Here is a 23,320-nt window from a genome sequence, read left to right as displayed (position 1 = left end):
TCAAGTGCACAGACGTGTAGCCTAAGGTTGTTCCGTTTATTACCCTCGCAACTTGAGAGTCGCTCGTTTTGGCTTAGTAACACACTTTCCAGATGATTTAACTGCCAACTTTATATATCAGCCAGTAGTTGCTTCTCTGTTTTATTTAGTGGGCGGGAGAAACTCAGAAAAAAAATTCTCATAAACCTCAGATCATGCTTCTAAACGAAGAGGCCAATGATATGAGTAAAATTGCTCGAACCATAGCCCTTGATTCCATGTTTGCGTGACAGATACGACTTTTTGCTAAGGAAGTCATTATTATTTATCTAGGTTTTGTCTTAGGATTCAGTTAACCACTAAATAATACTAAATTAGGATGGATGATAGGTGCTTTTCTTAGAGGAAGATTGAAAACCTGTGCTCCCTCGCTGCAAAATTCTTCCATAAAAATATAAACTGTGTTTCTTTAATTGTACTAAATGTATTACCTTTGAAATTAGAGCCTGCCTTTGCCTTTGCTTTGTTGACTAGATCAACAGTGACCTGTAACACGTTCTGAAGCCTCGTCGTATTCTTGTGCTTGAAACCCATTCATCTATAAGCTTTCCAGAAGCACTTCGATAATGTATTTCCACCGTACAAGGAGTAGTTGAGTTGAAAAGATTTTATTCCTCATCTTGGTTTTTCAAAAGCTGTATCTAAAAGCTTAGGCCCAGTGGGTGATGATGGAATAGTTTCTGTAAGGGCATTTCTACCAATTATTTAACAGGCCATCTTCGAAGGACATTGTCATCTCTAAAAAGCAGGTAAGTCTTACATACCTTGCGCGCATTGCTTCTTCCCAACCCAAGAGGCAGTGAAGCTTTCAGATGAAGTCGTGACCATGGCATTTACAAGTGACAGTGCCAGCAACCATACAAAGCACTTCCCCCACAACGTCACAGGCTCCTCACAGCAACCATGTGAGGTAGGCATGAGTACCACAAAGAAATCTTCCAGGAAACACAACATGACGCTAAACGTGGGCAGAATCCAGGTATTTTTTTCTGGATTGTTCTATCATTTGAATACATGGCTGAATGAGTAAAAAGAGTATTCCTACCATGTAGAGTAAGCCACATATATAAAAGGAAAAATCGTATTTTTCTGTGATGTCATAGATCCAGCCTGCAAAACAAAAAGGAATCTATTCAGCGTAACGTAATTGCTAAAAGTCAAGAACACAATTCTCACTCCTGTAAATATTTCTATAAGAACTTATTTATATGTCATATAGTGCCCCAAACATTTCATTTAGCCATTTTTAAGCCCAGGCTATATAAGCCAGAGTTCTCAGGGCCTGAAAATGGCAGGCATTTAGCTTCCAAGCTGCTAGGATACCTTACAAAGTGCTTAAGGTATGGAAACAGTAGCTGGCCGACTCTTGGGAGAATCTGGCTCCCAGCCCTGAGTCTCTCAGGCTGGCACACAGCCAGCCATGAAATGTGAACCTAATGATTTTCTTTTTTCACAAATATAACCACAAATCTTTTCTCAAACCTTCGAAACTCTTCTGAAGAAGTTTCTAGGGTATATCAAAAGAGGCTGAGCAGAAGACATTTGAACTTTCATTCACTGTGGAATATTTGAGAGTCAACATCTGTTCTATAAGGATGGTCCATGTCTTATAAAATTCACATTTACAGCTATAAAACTTTAATATTTCTATATACAGAGAACTTTAAATTGTCAAGGATATGACCTTCAATGCTGACTAAATTATCAGTTTTTAATACTATAACCTAAAACTTTCATATAATAATCTTACTAGGCACTCCGCAAAACACTACTATACTTCAAGGATTCTAAGGTATCACGAGTTGCATGATGCATCATTATCTTATGTAGCGATAAGAAAGAAATATCCTTGTCAGTTAAAATACGACTCTGTTTTCCTGGGACTTTGTAAAATGCATTCCAATTTCAGAAGTGTTAAAGTGTGAAAAAAAATTCTCAGAAATTATGAAATATGGGGCAGCCTGGGTGGCTCAGCGGTTAAGCATCTGCCTTCAGCCCAGGGTGTGATCCTGGAGACCCGGGATCGAGTCCCACGTCGGGCTCCCTGCGCGGAGCCTGCTTCTCCCTCTGCCTGTGTCTCTGCCTCTCTCTCTCTCTCTCTCTCTCTCTATGTGTCTCTCATGATTAAATAAAAAAAAATTTTTTTAAAGAAACTAATGAAATGTAATTAGACGTCAGTGACTAAATCTAAGAATCAGTCACATGTCACGGTCCCCACGTAGCCAAACCATGTGAACTGAGAGGATGAAGCCATCCACAAGAATTTCATTTATGGTAAAAACGTAAATTTTGAACATTCGCTTTTTTTCATATCAACAGGTACATATTAGCAAAGACATAAAGAAAACAGGAATGACTTAAGGACGAAACATGGTGTTTCGTGAACACTTGGCAAAAATGTCTTTTTAAGAAATATCTAACTGGCACATGATTGCATAAATGCAACTGAACCTTCTCCCACCAACAAACAGCTACACAAAAGCAACTGCTAAATGTGCCAATTAGTACCTCTGACTTCCTGGCAATGGTCTGTCTCGCTCCTTATTGTATCTCCTGCATAATTAACAGGCCTGGGTGAGTCAAGGTAGTCATAAAGGAAAACAAACACTTGCCTGCATGAAACATTTATATATTTTAACCACTTACAAGCTGTGGACTCCAGATACACTTGAAAAGTCAACCAACTTTTTTGGAGTTTTGTTATTTGATCCAAACACACGAAAGAGGAAAACCCCGCACTCTTGAGATGCAGCGTGGGGAAAAAGCTCTACTGGCTTTTCTTAATCTCCAGTTTGCAACCAGAGGAACGAGGGAGATTAAATATATAATCCAAAAGCAAAGCTTCGGCCTCAGAACCGAATCAGGAAGGCACTGGGATATGACATATGAGCAAGAACGCACCCAACTCGGCTCAGTGTCGCTGTGTGACACCCTCCAGCCTCTGAATTAGGAAGAAGTGAAGGGTTCCCTCGCAGGGAACAAGGTGTGGTCTGTGTCTAAACTGAGTGTGCAACGGGGCTATCTAGAGGCCACAATTAAAAACAATCAATAAATATAAATGAGGTTCTCATACCCCACTCAACCCCTATGAAAGGTGCTCTTGTCACCTCAATAGTTAAATCTGTGCTTTTCATATGGTTGGGTGACAGCGTTGAGATCATGGCTGTGAGTCCCAAACACTGACATCTGAAATGAGCTGAACTATCATTGCGGCTGAACATGGATCTCAGAGATGGGACAAAGTCTTAACTGACTGGAAAATTAATTTGTATTTAGTTCAGACTACGTATTTCCTTTTTTGTTTGAAGTAGTTGAATATGATAAGCTCCGGGGCTCTGTGATGTGGCCCCTGCCTCCCTCTTTCCCCTGGAGCCCCAAGCTTAACCGGGAGCATGAGCCACCAATTTTTGGAGTTCTAAACACATTTTCTCCTGGTTTCTTGTCTGTCCGTATTCAGTTCCCCCTCCTGCGGGGACGGTAATAAACACCATCGTCCCTAACACCCTAGCATCCCCTGCTTTCCGCTCGATCCCCCCTCTTGCCCCTGCAGACTACAGAAAATGCTAAGTACATTATACATTGTTACAGTTGTTAACTGAGTCCATCATATTTTAAAATATTTTCTTTCCTCAAAAAGTATAAATGTTTGTAAAAGGGGGTCTATCTTTAAAAGTAAGTCGTAAAAAACAATAAAAAATAAAAAATATATAAAAGTAACTCGTGTGTCCATTTTTTTTTAAAAAGCGCACCCAATTCCTCCAAACAATTTCATAGTAACAAACTGGAGCAGTTGTCCTAAATTTTATGTGAGAATTATCCCCTAGGTTTCTCTGGTCTACCTTTAGGATTTACTTGTAAATGACTCTGGATCCTGCCCTTGATCTTTGGCAGAAATGTTGTAACATTTCTGCGGGTTTGAACCGAATCCATTCCTGCATCAGAGGCAAAGCGGGTCAGGAGAGATAGGACTTCACCATGAGCTTTGATAGCCAGCACACAGGGACATAACTCTTCAGAGAAATGATGTTTCTGCCCACCTCATTCATCCTTCACCACCTCTCCCTACGGGTCTGATCCCAGTTCCTTGGTTCGGAGCCTGGCATCCTTTGGCAACTCCGATCCAACCATCAATTCAAATCAACAGCTTCCAAGTAAAATCTGGTTCCCTATGAAGTTGCATTCACTTTTCCTTAGAGCTCTCAGATGAGGAATGATGGCTACTTTTCATATTTATTAAGTAGGTATTCCCAGCTTTTGATGAAAAACACTGCAAATTGTTGCTATGCTGTTATATTTTAGGCAAAGAGAGGAGGTATACGCAGATTTAGGCAACTCTGGTGGCCACGTTTTGCTGTATTTTGCACTGAAAACGTCTAGAAAAGTATGCCCTTTTATGACATCTTTACAGAGATGAACTGAATGCCCAACAATATTATAAATGAATTAGATCAAGAAGTTCTTGTTGCTAAATGACACAGCTGAAATGTCTGTTCACTCTCTGATTGTACATTCTTCTAAATGGAACTGAGCGATTGTCTAACACACTAGAGAATGGTGCCAGATTTCTGTATGCCAGTAGAAACCACTTTGAAAAATGGAAAACACATTCATTTCTGAACCCATTAAAAAAGAAAAAGGTAACGTGAACAATCATTTTCCCTGTAGCAAACCCCGCAGGTAATAATTCCTGGCCCACCTTGAATTTCTAGCAAGGATTTAATGTGGTAATTTGGTCATTTGTACTGCCAGTCGCTTCTGAGCTACGAGGCAAGAAAGACCAGGCTTACATCTCACTGGACGTTGGCTCTTTGGCCTGGAAAGTCTGTGCATTAAGTGCAACGCCATTAGCCAACGATGCTGTTCAGCATTTCTTGGTGGATGATTTCAGTGCAAGGAGAAGAAACACATAATAAGAGAGTCCCCTTGGTTGCTGGCCTAGAGACGCACAGCAGAACACTGATTTCAGAGTCCATGGATGGCATTCAGCTACCGAGCCTACGTCTAGGACCCTGAAGCAGGCAGAGGTAACGCCTGATGACTGAGGGCTCGAGATAACTCCCTGCTTCCCATTCTAACTCCTTTCTCCTCCCCTCCAAAAAGTGCTCTGGAATGCTATTTGGTGAGAAGGACATGACATGGGAATGAGATAAAGAAATCATGCAGGCCGACGTCGGTGCTCTAATGAAGATTGATCATGAATTGCCTAAGCCCCACCTCACAGCTGTGTTGGGATGCTGCTACTGAAAACTGGTGGATCGGTGTAAAAATAACCCCAGACTGACTATGAGAAGCAGAAAGTACGCCTGGATCATGAAAAGAACCATCGACAGATTCCATTCCCACAGACAATATAACTGGAGAACCTTCAGCAAGAGAACGGATGAGCCACCGATAATATCCGCATCCCCTTAATGGGTTATTTCATTTTAACATCTCTGGAAGGTACCATTGGTTGCCTGATCCATCCCCCAACCTCCCTTCTTTTTTCTTTTCCCTCCTCGACTACAGAGGCTAGGAAGCAAAATACAATTCCCTTTGAAGCATGGACTAGCTGTCTGACACAGTTCTGGCCAATCAGATGAAAATGAAAGTCTGCTGAAACGGAGTCTTTTTTCCCATTTTCCTCCTTGTTACAGACGAGGATGTAGGGGCTGGAGCTGCAGTGGCCATTGTGTGGCCATGAGGCAACTGGCATGAGGAAAAGGCCAAGAGGTTCTTGGAGACGCTATCTCAACACCATCCGGTATCTCTGAATTATAGATTTTGGTTTACGTGACACAATTATGTAATGTAATGTATGTCAGCTATATTCGATGCAAAATAAATTAAATCTCTGTTTAAGCTACCATTGGTGGGGTGTTCTTTTATGGCCAGATGCATCCCTAACTGAGAATTCTACAGATCACTGAGCGAGTTCAGACTTTACGGCTGTCAATACAGTTTGCTGCACTTACATAGTTATTGACCGTCACCTAGAAATGCTGTGCCTGCATCTCTGCATACAGGCAAAGAACAGGAGCAGCTTGACCTAGGAGGGGTCCTCGTGGGCTGCTGGGTTTCCTAAAGTGAGTCTTGGTTCTTAAACTGTTATTCAGCCAGCTGCCAGTGTTGTCAGCTGTATGGGCAAAAATCCCTGCTTTCTTGAGCTTCAAATTCTGTAGGGAACTTCATTACTTTTATTATTTTTATTTTATTTTATTATATTTTATTTTTTATTTTTGTAGGGTGCTTTAAAGTGAATGTGTTGATATAAGCCAGTGAGGTTTTAGGATAGGAGATGACTGTATGATCCCTAGAGAGACTGGGAAGGAAGGGACAGGGATGGCCATGTCCTGCACCTATTGGGTTCCCTGGAAGAGGGATTCCTGCAGAGGATACAGGAACAAAGGGCCAGGAGGGGCCAGATGAGCAGGGAGTGCGGGCATCTAACAAGTCCGTTTACAGCATTGCACAAAACCTCTGGTGGCTTCGACAAAAGCCACCAGTCCTGGCCTGGCAGCCCTGCACGCCACTTCTGGCTAGCACCTTTGTGTTGAGGTCTGGCCCCAGCCCCTGCCTCCAATCTCTGGACAGAGGGTGGACTTTGTCACCTTCGTCCAGTACCTGGGCCTCTTGGGGATTAAGACTACCGGCCAATCCTCATGTGTTTTTCCACAAACAACAGGTTCAGAGAGGTCCCCGGCTGCCATAGGACTCGTCGGTACCTGTGATTTCTGGTATGCCCATTGCAAGAAGTAAGTTTTCCATTGAACTGAGGTGAACACGTGTGAGAGAGCTTGCCCTGGATGTCGTCAGCTGGTGGCCTCCGGGCCTCCAGTGGGCAAATGCCCCAACTCTCCCCAACTGCTCAAGCCCTAATCCCTGGAACCTATGAATGTCATGTTATGTGGCAAAAAAAAGACTCTGCAGATGTGACTGGGTTAAGGACCTTGTGATGGGGGTTATCATGGATTGTTCCCCAGACCCAATGTAACCCAAATGTCTTTATAAGTGCAAGAAGGAGGCAGGAGAGTCAGAATCAGAAAGAGGTCTATGACCACTGCTGTGTCACTGGCTTAGAAGGTGCAGGAAGGGCCTAGGAGCTACAGATGCAGGCGGTCTCTAGAAGCTCTAAAAGATAAAAAAAAAAAAAAAAGTTGGGGGGGATTCCTTCAAAGAGCCTCCAGAAAGAATGCAGTTCTGCTGATACTTTGAGCCTGCAGCCTCATGACCTCTAGAACTGAGAGATAATAATCCTGTATTGTCTTAAGCCACTAAGTTTGTGGCAATTATTATAGCAGCGACAAGAAACTGTTACCGGGCTAGATCCAGCTCATACATGTGTTGTGTGGGACCTACACACCGTGTTTTAAAAATGTGGAAATGTTGTGGTAATGACACCCATCATGGTGAGCATCCCACACTGTACATAATTATTGAGCCCCTATGTCGTACGCCTGAAACTAATGTAATGTATGTCAACTCTGTTCACTTAAAAAGAAATTAAGTTAAAGGAAATTCAATTAAAAAAATCTGGACCTGTCACCTAAGAGCTGAGCCCAGAGTCCTCATTTTTTCTTGGAGGACAAAAACCCTAACAGTAGAGGATCTGGCAATAATTTTCCACATTTCTTGGTGACAGAAATCCGTTGGAGGTGGGCAGAGGCTGCCTCCCCTGGATGGACCGGGGTTTCTGCACTATTCCATCGCCCACCTTACTAGCCTGGCCTTCGCAGACAAAGATCAGAGCTCGTCTGCATTCTGTTGGAAAGAATGACCCTTCCCTTGCTACCATTTGCCAGTGACAAGTTGGGGGACTGGAATGGAAAGGGGAAGGAGAGGGAATCCCTGGGTGGCTCAGCGGTTTAGCACCTGCCTTGGCCCAGGGCCTGATCCTGGAGTCCTGGGATCGAGTCCCACCCACATCGGGCTCCCTGCATGGAGCCTGCTTCTCCCTCTGCCCGTGTCTCTGCCTCTCTCTCTCCTCTGCGTCTTTCATGAATAAATAAATAAACAAATAAATAAATAAATATATATATATATATATTAAAAAAAAGAAAGAAAGAAAGGGGAAGGAGGGTGAAGGCAAACCGGAGCTTCTTTCTCATTTGCCTTGGACTTCAAAATACAAAGGCGAACCCAACCAACCGTCCCCAGGCGCGGGGAGCATCTGCAACCCCGCGGCGCTTACCTGCGAAAGGTGGTCCCAGCAGCGCCGAGATGCCGTTGGCACAGATGATGATGCCGTAGGCGTTGGCCAGGTGCTCGATCCCCACCAGGTCTTCGGTCACCACGGGCATCAGGGAGAAACAGCCGCTGGAAAAGCCGATCAGGGCGCAGATGACGGCCAGGCCGGCGTAGGTGTGCATCAGGGGCAGAATGAAGATGCTGAGGACGAGGGTGAAGTTGGCCATCAGGAAGACGTTCCAGACGCTGATGCAGGGCAGGTCGGCCACGACGCCCAGGATCACTTTTGCGAGGATGTGCACCATGGCTATGATGGAGGTCAGAGGGAACACGTCGTTCTGCGCGGACAAACGGTACAAGTGGACTATCTCCGGGAGGTGGATGAAGGGGATGACAAAGCTGCTGTAGGCGAACAAGGCCCAGAGAACGAAGGCGACAAACCTCCGGTTGGTGAAGAGCGAGGCGGTCCCGAAGCAGCCCGAGGACCAGTCGCGGAAGCCCTTGCGGACCCTCCTGCCCAGCCGGCCGGCCGTCTTGAGGACCCCGAGGGCGCCCCGGGGCTCCCCCGCCTGCTCCTCGGGGTCCGCGGCCCCCGGCCCCGGTCCAGGTCCAGGTCCCGGTCCCGGTCCCGGCGGGCGAGCCGGCGCCGCCCCGCCCGGGCCCTCGGGGTCCCCGCGCGCCGCCAGGGGCCTCAGGAGCGCGCCGCACACGCACAGGTTCAAGGACACGGCGCCCTGGATGAACATCGCGTCGCGCCAGCCGTACTCCGCGCACAGGTGCTTGAGCAGCAGCGTCATGAGGAACGTGCCGAACCCCGTCCCGGTGGTGCTGAGGCCCTGCGCCAGCGCGCGTCTCTTCTGGAAGTACCTGCCCACCGTGACCACGGCCGGCAGGTAGGCCATCCCGCTGCCCAAGCCTGCGGGCGGTGGGGACAGGGGCGCGGCGCGCCCAGGTCATCTGCAGCTCGCTCCTTCTTTTCAAGGTCTCGTTTATCCACCAGGCACACGCGCGCACACACGCACGCGCACACACACGCACACAGGCAGAGGGAGAAGCAGGCTCCCTAGGGGACCCCGATGCGGGACGCCATCCCCGGACCCCAGGGTCAGGACCTGGGCCCAAGGCACATGCTCAGCCACTGATGCCCTCGTCATCTGCGTTTCATCAGGTTCATCTTTATGCTATTTTTTTCCCTTTTACACAAAGAAGTAACGTTTGTATGAAACGTACCTCCCCCTCCTGCATCCTTTCCTTCTCCTCGCTCACAAGAGAGGAAAAAAAGGAGTGTTCCAGCCCCTGCTGGGGCCTCCACGGTCCAGGGGGAAAGGCCCTGCAGGCCCAGGCGTGCTGTTGTGGGGGCGGGTGGGGGAAGGGCCAGCGGCCCACTCGGCCCTTGGCGGAGAGGAGAGAGGGGATGCCCCTCCCTGCCACCTCATACAGCCTGCACTTCCTTCCTCCTTTCCTTCCTTCCTTCCTTCCTTCCTTCTTCCTTCCTTCCTCCCTCCCTTCCTTCTTCCTTCCTTCCTTCCTCCCTCCCTTCTTCCTTCCTTCCTTCCTTCCTTCCTTCCTTCCTTCCTTCCTCCCTTCCTTCTTCCTTCCTTCTTCCTTCCTTCCTTCCTTCCTTCCTTCCTTCCTTCCTTCCTCCCTTCCTTTTCCTTCCTTCCTTTCCTTCCTTTTCCTTTTCCTTCCTTTTCTTCCTTCCCCTTCCTTCCTTCCTTCCTTCCTTCCTTCCTTCCTTCCTTCCTTCCTTCCCTCCCTCCCTCCCTACTTTGACATGCACCTGCTCCTGGCATTTCAATAAAATCCAGTTTGGGTCTGTGTCTTGAGTGTTTTGTTGTTGTTGTTTCTTTAAAAAAAAAAAAAAAAGATCCGTGGGTAAGCACCATGAGGGTCATCCATGGAATCTTCCAGCCCGTCATTTCCCTCCAAAGGGCTCTGCAGCACGGGCTACTCCAATAATAAAATAATCCAGCATTCTCACATCAGAATAGCAGAATGAATGAATGGGTGAGAAGACGGATGAATGAAAGAATGAACAGATGTTGGGGCCCTGCTGTCACTGCCAACTGCATTAAGCGCTCAGGAAAGTATTTATGTACAAGCGGATGGAGAGCGAGTCCGGGCAATTTGCAGAAGCCTCAGGAATGGGTCCATTTGTGCACAAATTAATAGGAAGAATAAAAGGAATGTGCCCATAAATATACCCAGCTACTGGATGTCAAAACCACATAATACTTATTTGTAGCTCTGACTTCCACTTGTGTCTTTCTGAGAAAAATTGGATCAGTTGGTGATTTCCACCAACAAAATTAAAATGCTGGTGGGGGAGACCGTGTGTGCTCCGGGCACGGGGTATAACAGAACTCTCTGTACTTTTTGCTCAATTTTGCTGTGAACCTAAAACCGCTCTAAAAAATGAAATCTATTTTTTAAAAAATGAAATGAAATGAAATAAAATACTGGCCAGGAGGTTGTGGGTGCATTATCAACTTCTAGGTATAGACAGAGGGAAACCATAAGACCTACTTCAATGATCATGGGGCTCCATATGGTTCTAATGCTTGAGACTTCCTGACATTAGGATGGCAGCATGAGAGTACAAAAGAGACTTTGACCAATGTTGTGTCCCAGAGCCAAAGTCTCCTTAGTTCAGCATCATTTAATAGTTCCAGAAATACTTGACTTTGAGAGAAACCAGAGCCATCATACATACAATTATAATACTAATTACCATTAATTAAGTACCAATGATGGATGATGGGCCAGTTGCTTTATAGGCTTTAGGTGACTGGATTTTCACAATAATCCAGAAGTTAGCTGTGGGTCTACCCTTAAAAAAAGGGGGGGGGGGCAACCTGGGTGGCTCAGCGGTTTAGCGCCACCTGCAGCCCAGGGTGTGATCCTGGAGACCCGGGATCAAGTCCCAAGTCGCGCTCTCTGCATGGAACCTGCTTCTCCCTCTGCCTGTGTCTCTGCCTCTCTCTCTGTGTCTCATGAATAAATAAGTAAAATCTTAAAAAAACAAAACAAAAAACCCCCCCAAAAACCCACACCACCTTTTATTTATTTAAGTAATCTTTACATCCAAGGTGGGGCTCAACTCAAATTCACGACACCAAAATCAAGAGTTGCATGCTCTTCTGACTGGGCAGGCCAGGTATCCCTATGCCCCTTTCTCGAGCCTCATGAAGACTTAAGCTACTTGCCCAAGACGAGCTGCAGGGACCTGGATAATCCAGGGTGGAACTCAGACCCAACTGCAGAGTCTGGTCCTTTCCCACTGCCTCTCACCCTAAAACTCTCATCTCCCTGGCTGCCTGCAGGTAGGATTTTGATGAAGGATTTTGCTTCAGCCTGAGTTTCCAAAAGAAGCCTCCAGAAGCAACCTGCCTCCTTTATTTACCTAAAAGTAGTGATATTTACAGCAACTGTCAGAAATCAATGAGCCTCAACCACTCTTCAGGTGGATACCCTTGTTTTAAGAACAGTTAAGCAAGCTTCTAAGTGATTCCCAGCACAAGTGGGAGCAGGTCCCCCTTGCAAGCTCAGAGAGGACAATGATCATAATTTGCATTATGTGATAAATTAGCATGAAGAAAATGACTAGCCTTAATTTTGAACTAAACTCTGGATTAATCTGTATGATGTTTAAGTCCATAAAAAACAGAATCTCTAACTTCCTAATATTCAAAGAAGCAGAGAAAAATAGTCCACTAACACACTCCTTCCTCCCTCTAACTGTAAAGCAAATCCCACATATATCATGTCAAGTGCAAATATTTTAGTATAAATCTCTAAGAGAAGAATTCTTTAAACAGCATAATCATCATATCTTAACTGAAAAAAATGAACAATTTACTTGATATCATGAAACATCCAGAAGGTGTTCAAATTTCTAATTGTCTCATAAATGACTATTTTTAAAAATACTTTTTTTTTTAAAATCAGGATCCAAGTAAGGCCCACACAGTGCTATTCTTTGATATGATTTTTAAGTCTCTTTTAAATTCCTCTATTTTTTTCTTAAAATTTATCTCTCTTTCTTTTTTCTTGACATTTATTTGTGAGGAAACTGGGTCATTTGTCCTGTCAAATTTGTCATCGTCTAGATTTTGCTGAGAGCACAAAATGAGTTTAATTTTTAGAAAAATTTGATTTGTGACCGACAATAACCAACATCCTAAATTTAGTGTGGTTATGGATTTCTAAACAACAGCAGAATAAAATGATTAATAGGAATAGAACCGAGATACCTAAGAGCAGCACTAATTCTAAATTAGTGTGAATAATAAATGCTCCCGTATATGAAGAAAAAACAAAATCCACGCCCAACGTCACAAGTATCTATTTCCCTGTTACACCATCCATGTCCTTACCAGCATCCTCCCCTCCTCACGTGGCTCTGTTGTCTGTAATGAGCACAATTATTGCATGAGCTTATAGGACAGGCCCTGGGGATATGTGGCTCAAGCCCAGTGGTCAGCCAAGGCTCTGCTAATGTCCAGCCCTGGGAAGGGCCCTGGAATAACTATTCACGGGCTCCGAGGATGAGCTTACGGCCCTACCAACCAGGTGGAGGAAAGAGGCCCAGATGGGAAGAAAAAAATCCTGAGATTCTGGGTCACTGGGGATGGGGGGAAAGGTGTCCTCAGGAGACAGGCTTAAGAGAACGGAGCTCTGGTGAGGCTGAACAAATCTGTCCAGACTCCCTCGGCTAAGTAAGACATTATTTTTTTCCGCTTAATAGGAGGATACTCCTACACAGTTTTAATTGCCTAGATGTTAAAGAAAAAAGAGAGAGAGAGAGATACAAACAAATCTGTCTCAAATACTTTTTGGAAGGAAGCAGGATATCAGCAAAGTTTTTTCTCAAACGTAAATTATACAGTGAAATGTGTTTCTCAAGGGCTTTCTTTCCTTCTTTTTAAAAATATTTTATTTATTTACTTGACAGAGAGAGAGAGAGAGAGAGAGAGCGCGCACAGCAGGCAGAGGGAGAGGGAGAAGCAGACTCCCCACTGAGCAGGGAGCCTGACACAGGACTCGATCTCAGGACACTGAGATCATGACCTGAGCCAAGGGCAGATGCTTAACCAACTGAGCCACCCAGGTGCCCCTCAAGTGCTTTCTTTTTGCAGATCTTCCCATTTTTTTTCTTTTCTGTTAAATAGGGCCTAGATTGCTAATCAGCATCCACATGCCTCTCTAGTGACAGCCCAGAGTTTTGCATATATAAGTTAACTGATTTAGCTGGATTTTCCAGTTTAATATAGTTTGATATATATTTGTGGGGGAGGTGGATACATTTATTTGCAGAGTGTTTTTTTTTTTTTTTTTTTGGTTTTTCCTGTATAACAAGTGGGAGTAATAAAGAGTCTCAAGACACACTTCCCTTTCACCAGCCCCCTGATTTTCCTCCTACTTCCTTGGGTCCAGAACTATCTGTTGAATAAATAAGTGAATGACTATGGAAACAATATCAATTGCAGGTCAATCAGCAATTAACTGCAAGAAAAAAAGTTCATTTAAACAAAGAATCGGGGATCCCTGGGTGGCGCAGCGGTTTGGCGCCTGCCTTTGGCCCAGGGCGCGATCCTGGAGATCCGGGATCGAATCCCACGTCGGGCTCCCGGTGCATGGAGCCTGCTTCTCCCTCTGCCTGTATCTCTGCTTCTCTCTCTCTCTCTGTGTGTGACTATCATAAATAAATTTAAAAAAAAATCCTGTAAACAAAGAATCGAATCATAGGAATCTCTAAATGAGGGGAATTAATCTCAAGTCTCAGTTTTTAGGACCAAGTCTATATAATCAGTGACCACCACATCCAGTTCACAGGAGGTGCCACGGAGACCCCAGTGTTACTCCCTAGCTTCGGCAGGAGTGTTTATTTCCTCACCCACAATATAAAAATCCCAGTGCTGGCTCTATTCATTGGAGTATTTGGGGGGAAGTTTAGGTAACACTCAGGAAAACATCTTAAGCTGTTCTTTAAGAACTGTTACCAAGTCCTTCAGATCCATGGTTTTAAAACTATGATTCAAAGGACATAGAAGTGCTTTATGTGTAAATGTGGATCAACGTAAATTACAGAGAATCAGCTCGCCAACTTATTTGGAGAGGAGGTCTTCGTGTTCACGTCTCCGGCTATCATAAAGTAGGCACTTAAGCTTATAATAAGAATGCTACATTCCATACAACAATTATATATTAGCTAACACTTACCAAGGATTCTGTTTTGTGATAAGTATTGTGCTGAGTGCTTTACACCGATAATCTCCTAATCATTTCAACCACCCTTTAAACAGAGCACTTAATGATCCCATTTGGCAGATAAGGAAACTGAGGCATAAGTGGGTTAAGTAGTTTGCCTGAAGTCACACAGATAATAAGTGGGTGGGGGGGAAGCAAGACTTCCGTATTCTAACTTTTAACTCTTATACCAACATTTCTGTCAGTGTGTCATTTATTAGGATTGTAGCTCTGGATTTCAAGTCAGGCTGGATCCGGTTCACTGCAATTCAATTGTACAAGTTAAGATACTTCTTATCTGTGTGAATTCGGCTACCCGTTGATAAAGGAAATAATAGCTGGAAATGTATTTTGCAGAACGGATATGCAAACCACCTGGTAGCCAATTTTTACCTGTTCCCCTGGGGAGTGACACTCTCTGCTCTAGTTTTGCTTCCTAAGGGTCTCTACATATATGTGGATTTTGCTGCTTTGTCATTCATTTGAATAGAGCGAAAGGAGAAAATAATTATTCTATGATTCATGCTCCATTCTGTAGTTATTAAATGACAGAATGTTATTAATTTCCTTAATATTTGGTCTATTCACCCAAGACTGTTATTACCTTCCTTTTTCCTACTCTTCATAAGAGAGAAGACTAGCACTTAGAACCAATCATGGGAAATTTAATTAAATTCTAACAGGAAGGCCAAGTACACTTGTTAGGTTGTTTTTCCACACTTAAGGCATATTTAATATCTTATACTAAAAAGTATTTCCTGGTGGGGTGGGGTGGAGGAAAAGGACAAAATCTGGGATGCCTAGGTGGCTGAGTCAGTTAAGCGTCTGCCTTGGGCTCAGGTCATGATCCCAGGGCTTTTCTGGGATCAAGCCCCACCTCAGGCTCCCTGCTCATCGGGGAGTCTGCTTCCCCTTCTCCCTCTGCCCCTCCCAGCTCCCTCCCTCCCCTGCTCGGGGCTCTCTCTTCTGAAATAAATAAATAAATAAATAAATAAATAAATAAATAAATAAAATCTTAAAAAAGAAAAAATAAATAAAATCTTTTAAAAAAAGGACAAAATATTTTAATATTTCAATGGTTCTTTTTTTCTCCACAAGTATTCATTGTCAAAATGCCCAACAAATATATTTAAAATTAAGGTTAAAAATAATCAACATGCTTACCAGCTGTCACTCCAAAGGTAATAAAGAGATAGTGCACGTTTGCGGCATAGGCGCTCAGTACCCAGCCTAGTGAGTTCACCAGCCCTCCGATGATGGCAGTCCGGCGACACCCACAGGTGTTGATAAACAAGCCAATGAAAGGTCCTGTCTCGAGACATGGAAAAGGGAATTGACTGATGGTGTTTTATTTTCATGCTTTCTTCGAAAATCCTCAATGAAGACAAAGACTAAAAATTACTAGGGCTGTTAAATAAAACAAACCCAACCCCCCATTGCTTTATATGCAGAAAGCTTTTAGCATGCAAAGATGAGTTTCTTTCACTGGTCATGTCACTGGAGAGCTCAAGGTGCTAGGTTTTCAAGAAAGGCAGACCTGAAATAAATAGACAGATGAGTTAGTTCATTCTCTTGTCTAAAACACAAGTAGGTCCTAAACTAGCCGTCTACGGGCTTATTCAGCCTGCGGATGCATTTTGTTTATCCAGAAAACAGTTTACAAGATGTTTAGGGATGCCTGGGTGGCTCAGTAGGTTGGGCATCTGCCTTTGGCTCAGGTCATGATCTTAGGGTCCTGGGATCTGCCCCGTGTTGGGCTCCCCACTCAGCAGGGAATCTGCTTCTCCTCCTCCCTATACCCCTCTCCACCACTCATGCTCGCTCGCTCTCTCTGAAATAAATAAATACAATCTTTAAAAGATATTTTGAATCAGTTGCCAGCATTTAAAAATTAAGAGCATTCACAAGAAATCCAATGATTGCACAGAATCCAGCAGTTTCCCACACAGCCAAGATGGGCTGGAGCTGTGCGTGGGCTGGCCCGAGTAGCTGTGTCCCCACTCCTAGTTTGCTAGAGTCACCACCCTTCCCTTTGGTCTTGTACTTGGCCTTCTGCCCTCATTTACATTATTTGTTATTTGACTTCTTGCCTTCAGACCTTAAGGGGAGTACAGAAAGGGATTTTTCAGGCCTCCCATGCTTCCTGTAAAGAACTGATAATTTCTTTTCACGAGGATACCTGGATGCAAAGTGTGTTGAAAAGAACTTCTCATCGCTTCATATGCACTTCAGCCTCTGGTGACTCTCAGTTGCAGACCAGCCCCACCAGGCTATACATTTTTATGACACCATGTTGAGATCCAGAGATACGATTCGGGGTGCAGTGGGTGCTATGCAGGCAGCAATACTGTATCATATGACACATATCCTGACTGCCTATTTTCCTAGGACACTCTGGTTTTTGTCAAACCTCTTTGTTTTCTTCCTGATTTTGTGGTAACTTCTTTTTTCACACGGAGCCCAATGCAGGACTGGAACTTACCACCCTGAGCTCAAGACCTGAGCTGAGCTCAAGAGCTGGACACTTAACCCACTAAGCCACCCAGGTGCCTTGGGTAACTTCTGAGGTCACAGAAGCTCAATGCCTGCCTGGTGATCAGTGATTCCCTGTCCAAAAAGCAATCTGTACTTTAGCAATACAGTGTGACCTTTGGTCTATATTCAGTAAAATGGCACATTTTAAACATCATCTTACTTTTGATCATTATTCCTTTTCCTAGTTACGAAGCCCTATATTCTGGTGGGACTATTTCAGGCTAAAAATTTGTTAAACTCTAAGGAGTTTCCCCTTTTAGTTCAAACTGAAACAAAATGTTCCTTTAAAGTTCTATCTACATTCATGTTAGATTTGGATGCACAGTTTGCTAATGGATTTTTTTCTTTGTCTAATGATTCCGAGCAAGCCTAATCCTAAAAATGATGAAGGTGATGATTTATTAATTTAACCTTGGTGTATTACACAAATAACTCACCAGATAAACCTCTTAGAATGGACAATACAGTAAATATATTTTACATAAATATACTGTTATGTACCATAAAGTAAGCACATGGTATAAAAAATATATATAAACTAAATGCACTGCTAAAAACTTCTAAGGGAATTATGGGGGCAACTGAAATTCAGAAACCATAAGTTGAAGACGTATCTTTGATTTCTTCATAGATATATTTTTTTAAAAGATTTATTTGAGAGAGAGGAAAAATGTGCATGAGTAGGGGGAGGGGTGAATCTCAAACAGACCTTCTGCTGAGCATGGAGCCTGAGGTGGGGCTCGATCTCAGGACCCTGAGATCATGACCTGAGCTGAAATCAAGAGTCTGATGCTTAACCAACTGAGCCACCCAGGGGGCCCACAAAGAGGAGTAAATAAAAAAAAGAAAAAGTCATGACTCATCGGTCTACGGTTAATCAGCCTTTCAAACTACGACAAGTCACCAGATTGCAGTTCAGGAGCCCGATCATGTTGTCCACGTAACAGAAGAGGCCAGAAGCAAGCTTTTCTGTGATACTGCCTGCTTCTGAAACACTGCACGAAGAAAACATTTGGGGGAAAAGGAGGGAGGTGGAATTCCCAAGTAAGAGCAGATATTTATGTCTGGAGGAATGTTGTATATCGAAAAGAAAGGATTAATTGCTTTACTGATACGAACTCAAGTTGGTAACTGTCTGACTTTCTGGTTCATCATCTCTCACGTGGTGGAGCTTCAGTCATTTAGGACTTGCAGACGGGCAAAGCCAGCCCTAGAGATGGCATGCCTCCTCCATGGTTACCAAACACAGGTAGGGTCAAAACAAGGAAGTCGGACCCAAGTGTTCTGCTTCTGTTCCATTTTCTCATCATTGCTGATGGTCAACTGGCCTCTCTAAGGTCACGTTAGAGTTTCACCAAAATGAATAGAATTCCCCACAGTCTAAGGACAAGAGGCAAAGGAGGCAGAGGGGCGGTTGTCTGGCTATGATTCCCACTTTTATGGAGGAATCCAGAGTTCTGGGACGAGATGCAGACTTTCACCTCTTCAGAAGAAATCTGAATTTGGCCTGTTTTCCACATAATAAAACTGCAGGCAACACCAGGAGGAAGTCCTAACTTCTTTCCTGCCCCTGCATCTCATAGGTTCAAAAAAGCTCAGGTGAGGGGAGGAATGATCTGAGGTGACCTTGGCATACAGTCAAGGATGAAAGTAGGTAGTTCATTGAACTCCCGGCCTCCTAGGGTAATCCTTCACTGCAGTAAGGAGTTCAGAGCCTCTAAATCAATGACTGTCTGCCTTGGCTGAGCATTGGAGTCACTTAGGAGCTTTAAAAAAAAAAAAATCTTGATGCTTGGGTCCCATCCCAAGATGTTCTGATTTAATGGCCTAGGTGCAGCGTGAACAGCAGGGGTTTTAAAAGCTCCTCAGATGGATCTGATGTGCAGTCAGGATTGGCAATCGCTGGTCTAAAATCTCCTTAGCAAGAAAGTATCCTTCTGCAGCCTATAGATTCCCCCAACATGGCTTCCACCAAGAATTATTCTGAGGGTGTCACCAAGGCTGCTGTAGATACGACTGAGGCGATTACATGTTGTTAAAAATTGGGACCTTTGGCAGGAAAATGGCAAAGCCCATGCTAGCAATGAATGAAACAGGAATCAACTAAATTTCCTACATGCAAGCCACTGCCCAACAGAGAGATAGTTTTCAACTCTAACATAATTCACAGATTTTTTTTTTGAACGTAGAAGAGAAAACCCAAGTGTGCTTACAACGATTAGAAAATGAGAACAATCTATATTTATTCACTTCCAATATATTCTCAGTTCTCATCTGTTGTAGGGGCAGGGAGTGTGGTAGAGTAGACACAACTTTGGAGGCCAGTGGGCCAGCTTTGAAGCCTGTCTCATGCTTATTCGCTGTTTAACCTTTCGTAAGGAAGTCTGTGAACATTGCATGTCTTCCTCTGTCAGACAGAGGACAGTGGTCTGGCGCTGGCGTTGCAGTGGGATCAAACGAGAGCCTATGCATAACGTGCACGTAGCACACACTAAGTGGTAAATAAAGGAGAGCTCTTCTTGCAGGCTTCTGGCTCGGAAAACACCCAACAGATCTGCAGCCACCCTGTATCAGGCAGTTTAAGATAACGAACAGCAGTTTAGGGTCACGATAAGATAAAAGACCTTTTATTTATATAACTATGAGCCTTGCTGTGTTATGATTTCCAAGGCACAAGATATTTATCTGGCAGGTACCTTTCCTGTAGAAAGGTTAGTCTACAAGCTGAAATCGCACTGCTCGGGATTCGTGGCCTCGCAAACAGAATTCTGAATATATAGTTACTTACCTCCCAATTAAATTCAAGAAGACAAACACGTTTCACCATCGCTATGAATTAGGTGTGCTTATTTTGGAGTCATATTCAAAATCATTTCCAACAATTTCAGGACTGGTTCGCATTGCTTACTTTTGTAGGACTTGTGAAACACAAAATTATATCTAAGACAACCTCACTGGACGATTTGGAAAATAAGGGGACGTTTCCTATCCTGGCCTTTCGCGGAGTCTTCTTTTCTGTGGTAGACACAGACTTCCCAGATTGAATCTCTAAGTATTTTGGTTTACCCCAAAGTAAGATTTTTTTTTTTTAAAGGTTGTATTCTTGGAGCACCTGGGTGGCTCAGTGGTTGAGCATTTTTGCCTTTGGCTCAGGTTGCGATCCTGGTGTCCTGGGATCGAGTTCTGCATCACGCTCCCCGGAGGGAGCCTGCTTCTCCCTCTGCCTCTGTCTCTGCCTCTTTCTCGGTGTCTTTTGTGAATAAATAAATAAAATCTTTAAACAATAAACAAAAGATTGTATTTTTTTAAAAAAGATTGTATTTTTAAGTGATCTCTACATCCAATGTGGGCCTTGAACTCATGACCCCAAGACCAAGAGTCCCATGCTCTATGGACTAAGCCAGCCGGGCTCCCCTTAAAGATTTATTTTTAAAAAGGTGAAAAAACTGGATGGTAGTTTTCTAGAAGTACAGTTTTCCTTCGCTGACTTATTTGAGAAGGCTGAATCACATACAACATAAAACTAGCATATTGCCTACACTGCGTTTTTCATATGACAGTGCTAGTCTTAACAAGGCCAATGCAGGGTTGAAGGAGTCAGTTCCTTAATATTGCAGGCAAGAATTTACCGGCAATTCCCTGACACACGTAACGGTGCCCTTACGTAATTCTAAAACTAGATTAGTATTAATTTCCTTTGATAAACACGCATACTCCACACACATCTTGAGAAATAACACTTCATCCTTGTTTTTAATCGTTAGCAATATCACCATTATTAATATTATTTGTATTATCCAAATGATCACTGCCTGCATGCCAGCCAAAATCAACAAATCTCTGAATTGGAGTCAAGGAATTAATTACCAATGTGGAAATCACTGAAAAGGGAGATTCTCATCAAGCACACAGATGCCTGTCATACGCAAACGCTCACAGAACTAGAAGAAGATTTGAGGCCATCTATGTTTCCAGTGTGATTTCATGAATACTTGAGATTAAAAAAAAATTGATGTAGAGGTGCCTGTTTGGCTTAGTCAGTTAAGCCTCAGACTTTTGATTTCGGCTCAGGTCATGATTTCAGGGTCCTGAGCAGGGCTCCATCCGCACTGGGCGTGGAGCTTGCTTAAGATTCTCTCTGCCCCTCCCCGCTGCTGGCATGAACATTCTAAGAGATAAATAAATAAGAATAAATGTAAAAAAAAATTTCAATGTAAAAGTATGGCTTTACGTTCAAGAGATAAAGTAAGGGAAAACACCTGTTATATGATAGATGCTTATTAAAGATTAGTTGACAGTAAAAATTGTCTAGTTCCCAAAAGGAAACACAGAGGCCATAATAACATCTTATAATTATGATAACTTTCTAGCTTGGCATCTCCAACTGCATGAGAATTGCTTTCCGGGACACCTAGGAGGCTCAGCAGTTGAGCGTCTCTCTTCGGCCCAGGGCATGATCCTGGAGTCCCAGGATCAAGTCCCACATCAGGCTCTCTGAATGAAGCCTGCTTTTGCCTCTCCCTGTGTCTCTCATCAATAAACAAATATAAATAAATAAATAAATAAATAAATAAATAAATAAATAAATAAATAAATAAAGAATTGCTTTCACAGATTAGTATGTGGTAAGGTTTAACAAAATACATTATTATTCCTTCCTGTTAGCTAGATCTGTAACTTTTCTAAAAGCACTTTAATAGATTTTTCAACAGTGTGTGATCAATATTTCAAATTAAATCACCAGAACTCTGAAATAAGATAGTTACCTGCGTTTTATGGTGTTTTCCCTAAAATTTTTATCTTTTACCAATATTCATAAATGTTAAGTAAACAGACCTGTAGTGATATATAATGAATAGTAGCAGTCAAGAAAACAGAGTTTGGGGCAAAAGTTTTTTAAATGATCAATTTTTAAGACACTCCAAATGTTCATAATATTCAAACAGTAATATCACACAAAAGGACATGTGTTGAGTGATTCCACTTCTATCAGGCACTGTCATAGAGACTAAAGGTGGGGGGGGTGGTCAGGGGCCAAGGGGAGGTGGGAATGGAAACTTATTTCACGGGTGCAGAGTTTCAGTTTGAGACGATGAAAAAGTTCTGGAGGTGGATGGTGGTGATGAATGCACTCAGTGGCAATGAACTGTATACCTAAAAGTGGTTAAAACAGTGAATGCGATGTTATATATATTTTAGCCTGAAAAATAAAATAGTACCATCATTACATGCAGCATGCAGTGTCTAATATTTTGACAATCTAAAACATTACCTACAGCAGAGAATGGTGAACTTATAATTCAGTTTTACAACAGGTTGCACGTGAACATACCCACAATCAAAGTGATGCCCATGCTGAGGGAGCTGACCCATGCAGTCAGGCCACGGCTCTGATGGAACTCTTCAAGCCATTCCACGTTGAGGACTCCCAGGGCCATCTGGGAGCCCATAATAAGGATATGCACAAAGAAGGAGGAAAGAACCACCATCCAAGCCCATCCACTGTCAATGTTTGGATGGGACTTAAGTGTCTTCTTATCTTTGGGGTCATCTTCAAAATCATACCCAATGTCTTCATGACTTGTATACATTTTCCAAGATTTTCTGAAATACACATGACAAATAATTTCCTTGAATGTCAAACCAAAAGTATCTTTATCTTCTTTGGACAGCTCTACCTCCCCATCATAACCAAAGTGGCCTTCAGATTCATCCTGTCTTCATGCAGGTTTGGAACACTCCTGACATTTTTTTTTTTTTTTTTTACTGCCAAGTGCTTTTGTGAAACCTGTTTCATCTTTACCGTCATCCTATAGGTAAGCATTACTATCCATATTTTAAAGAAATGGAAATAGACCCAGTGAAGTCAAGTGCCTTTCCCAAGTTCTCATGGCCATGAAGTATGGCTATCCCAGAACCTAAGGAATCGAATCCAGCTATTCCTGACTCAAAAGTCCATGCCTTGTGTGTCTGTTATTGAGATGGACACTGATAGGTGACAACAAAGATGTCACAGAAGGAAGACACCTGGCTCTAAACAGCCGTTCAGGGTAGCTTTGCCTTGGTAGAGCCCTTGGCACAGCATCTGGTTCTTGTTTTGTAGGTCCAAGTCTTCAGTTTGTTTGGTAGAGTGAGAGAGGATTTGCCTCAGGAGACCAACTCATATGAACCAACTCAGGAAAGAGTAGTAAACTAGAAGGCCAATTAATTAATTTTTTACAATAGGAGCTAGAACTTTCTAATAATGGTGATACTCAAGTCTGATACACAAGACACATATTTTACCCATTCCACCTACCCGCATTCCAGCATTTCCCTGGGAAACTAGAAA

At 43.3% G+C, this 23,320-nt stretch overlaps 1 protein-coding gene across 2 annotated transcripts in view; it reads right to left on the bottom strand.

Moving 5' to 3' along the window:
• Nucleotides 1-631: 631 nt before the first annotated feature.
• Nucleotides 632-23,320, bottom strand: part of SLC16A14 (solute carrier family 16 member 14) — a 29,020-nt gene continuing 6,331 nt past the window's right edge. For both annotated transcript variants that reach the window (XM_055346355.1, XM_055346356.1), the window contains exons 2-5: nucleotides 22,322-22,593; nucleotides 15,619-15,762; nucleotides 8,210-9,121; nucleotides 632-1,149 (exon numbers count right to left, since the gene is read on the bottom strand). In XM_055346355.1, coding sequence (XP_055202330.1) covers nucleotides 998-1,149; nucleotides 8,210-9,121; nucleotides 15,619-15,762; nucleotides 22,322-22,580 — 1,467 coding nt within the window. In that variant the 5' untranslated portion in view covers nucleotides 22,581-22,593 and the 3' untranslated portion in view covers nucleotides 632-997. The remainder of the gene's footprint in view (nucleotides 1,150-8,209; nucleotides 9,122-15,618; nucleotides 15,763-22,321; nucleotides 22,594-23,320) is intronic.

The sequence above is a fragment of the Nyctereutes procyonoides genome, unplaced genomic scaffold (assembly GCF_905146905.1).
Source record: "Nyctereutes procyonoides isolate TBG_1078 unplaced genomic scaffold, NYPRO_anot_genome, whole genome shotgun sequence".
NCBI lineage: Eukaryota > Metazoa > Chordata > Mammalia > Carnivora > Canidae > Nyctereutes > Nyctereutes procyonoides.
The sequence above is the reverse complement of the archived record's forward strand: the minus strand, read 5'-3'. Positions and strand labels throughout refer to the sequence as shown.